General features: G+C 59.2%; 1 protein-coding gene across 1 annotated transcript in view; it reads left to right on the forward strand.

Moving 5' to 3' along the window:
* Nucleotides 1-693, forward strand: part of RHO (rhodopsin) — a gene marked incomplete at its 3' end in the record, with an annotated part of 2,333 nt that extends 1,640 nt beyond the window's left edge. Inside the window, exons 3-4 of the mRNA XM_009875238.1 lie at nt 62-227; nt 454-693. Coding sequence (XP_009873540.1) covers nt 62-227; nt 454-693 — 406 coding nt within the window. The remainder of the gene's footprint in view (nt 1-61; nt 228-453) is intronic.
* Nucleotides 694-1,031: the final 338 nt, after the last annotated feature.

Below are 1,031 nucleotides of genomic sequence, written 5' to 3' on the forward strand. Positions count from 1 at the left end.
GCAGCCGCGGCTTCCAGTGATGTCCTCTGCTGGGCGCTGACCTGCTGGGCTCACCTTGCAGGTACATCCCTGAGGGCATGCAGTGTTCGTGCGGGATTGACTATTACACCCTGAAGCCGGAGGTCAACAACGAATCTTTCGTCATCTACATGTTTGTGGTTCACTTCATGATCCCGCTGTCGGTCATTTTCTTCTGCTACGGAAACCTGGTTTGCACCGTCAAGGAGGTGGGTACCTGCCAGGGGCAGTGGGACGGGAGCCACCCCCATCCCCAGCGCTGGGAAGGGGCCCATGCCAGGCTCCAAACTGGTGACAGGAAGGGCCCGGAGGGGACCAGGCTGGACTTCCATGACTGGGGAAGTGGCAAACTCCAGATGTGCAGCTCAGCTTCCCCAAGGCCTGACCCCAGATCCATCCCCAGATCCATCACGTCCCCATTCCCTGTGCCCGCAGGCTGCCGCCCAGCAGCAAGAGTCTGCCACCACCCAGAAGGCGGAGAAAGAGGTGACCCGCATGGTCATCATCATGGTCATTGCCTTCCTGATCTGCTGGGTCCCCTATGCCAGCGTCGCTTTCTACATCTTCACCAACCAAGGGTCAGACTTCGGGCCCATCTTCATGACCATCCCGGCTTTCTTTGCCAAGAGCTCAGCTATCTACAACCCTGTGATTTACATCGTAATGAACAAACAGGTAACCGGCCGGATGCCAGGAGATCTCTGGTTTTGTGCTGCGCTTTGTAACACCTTGCAGAGAGTTACAGCACCTCCAGGTACCAGTGGGCGGGGAGGGGAGTTTGTTTCTAGGGGATCGTGTTCTGTCATGCAGGAGGGCGACTGTGCAGCTCGTCCTTGGTGTTGCATAAACATCATAAATGCAAGCCTGTCCTGCCTGCAATGACCCAGGTGCTGGGTCAATGGAGGAGCTGGGGCTGCGTCTGTGCCGGCCCTGAGCGGCAGGGCGGGCAGTGGGCAGGGGCAGAGGAGGCAGGGCGGGCAGGTTGGGCAGCGAGCAGCGAGGAGGGGGACTCC

Source organism: Apaloderma vittatum, unplaced genomic scaffold (assembly GCF_000703405.1).
Source record: "Apaloderma vittatum isolate BGI_N311 unplaced genomic scaffold, ASM70340v1 scaffold22628, whole genome shotgun sequence".
In the NCBI taxonomy this organism is placed as follows: Eukaryota; Metazoa; Chordata; class Aves; order Trogoniformes; family Trogonidae; genus Apaloderma; species Apaloderma vittatum.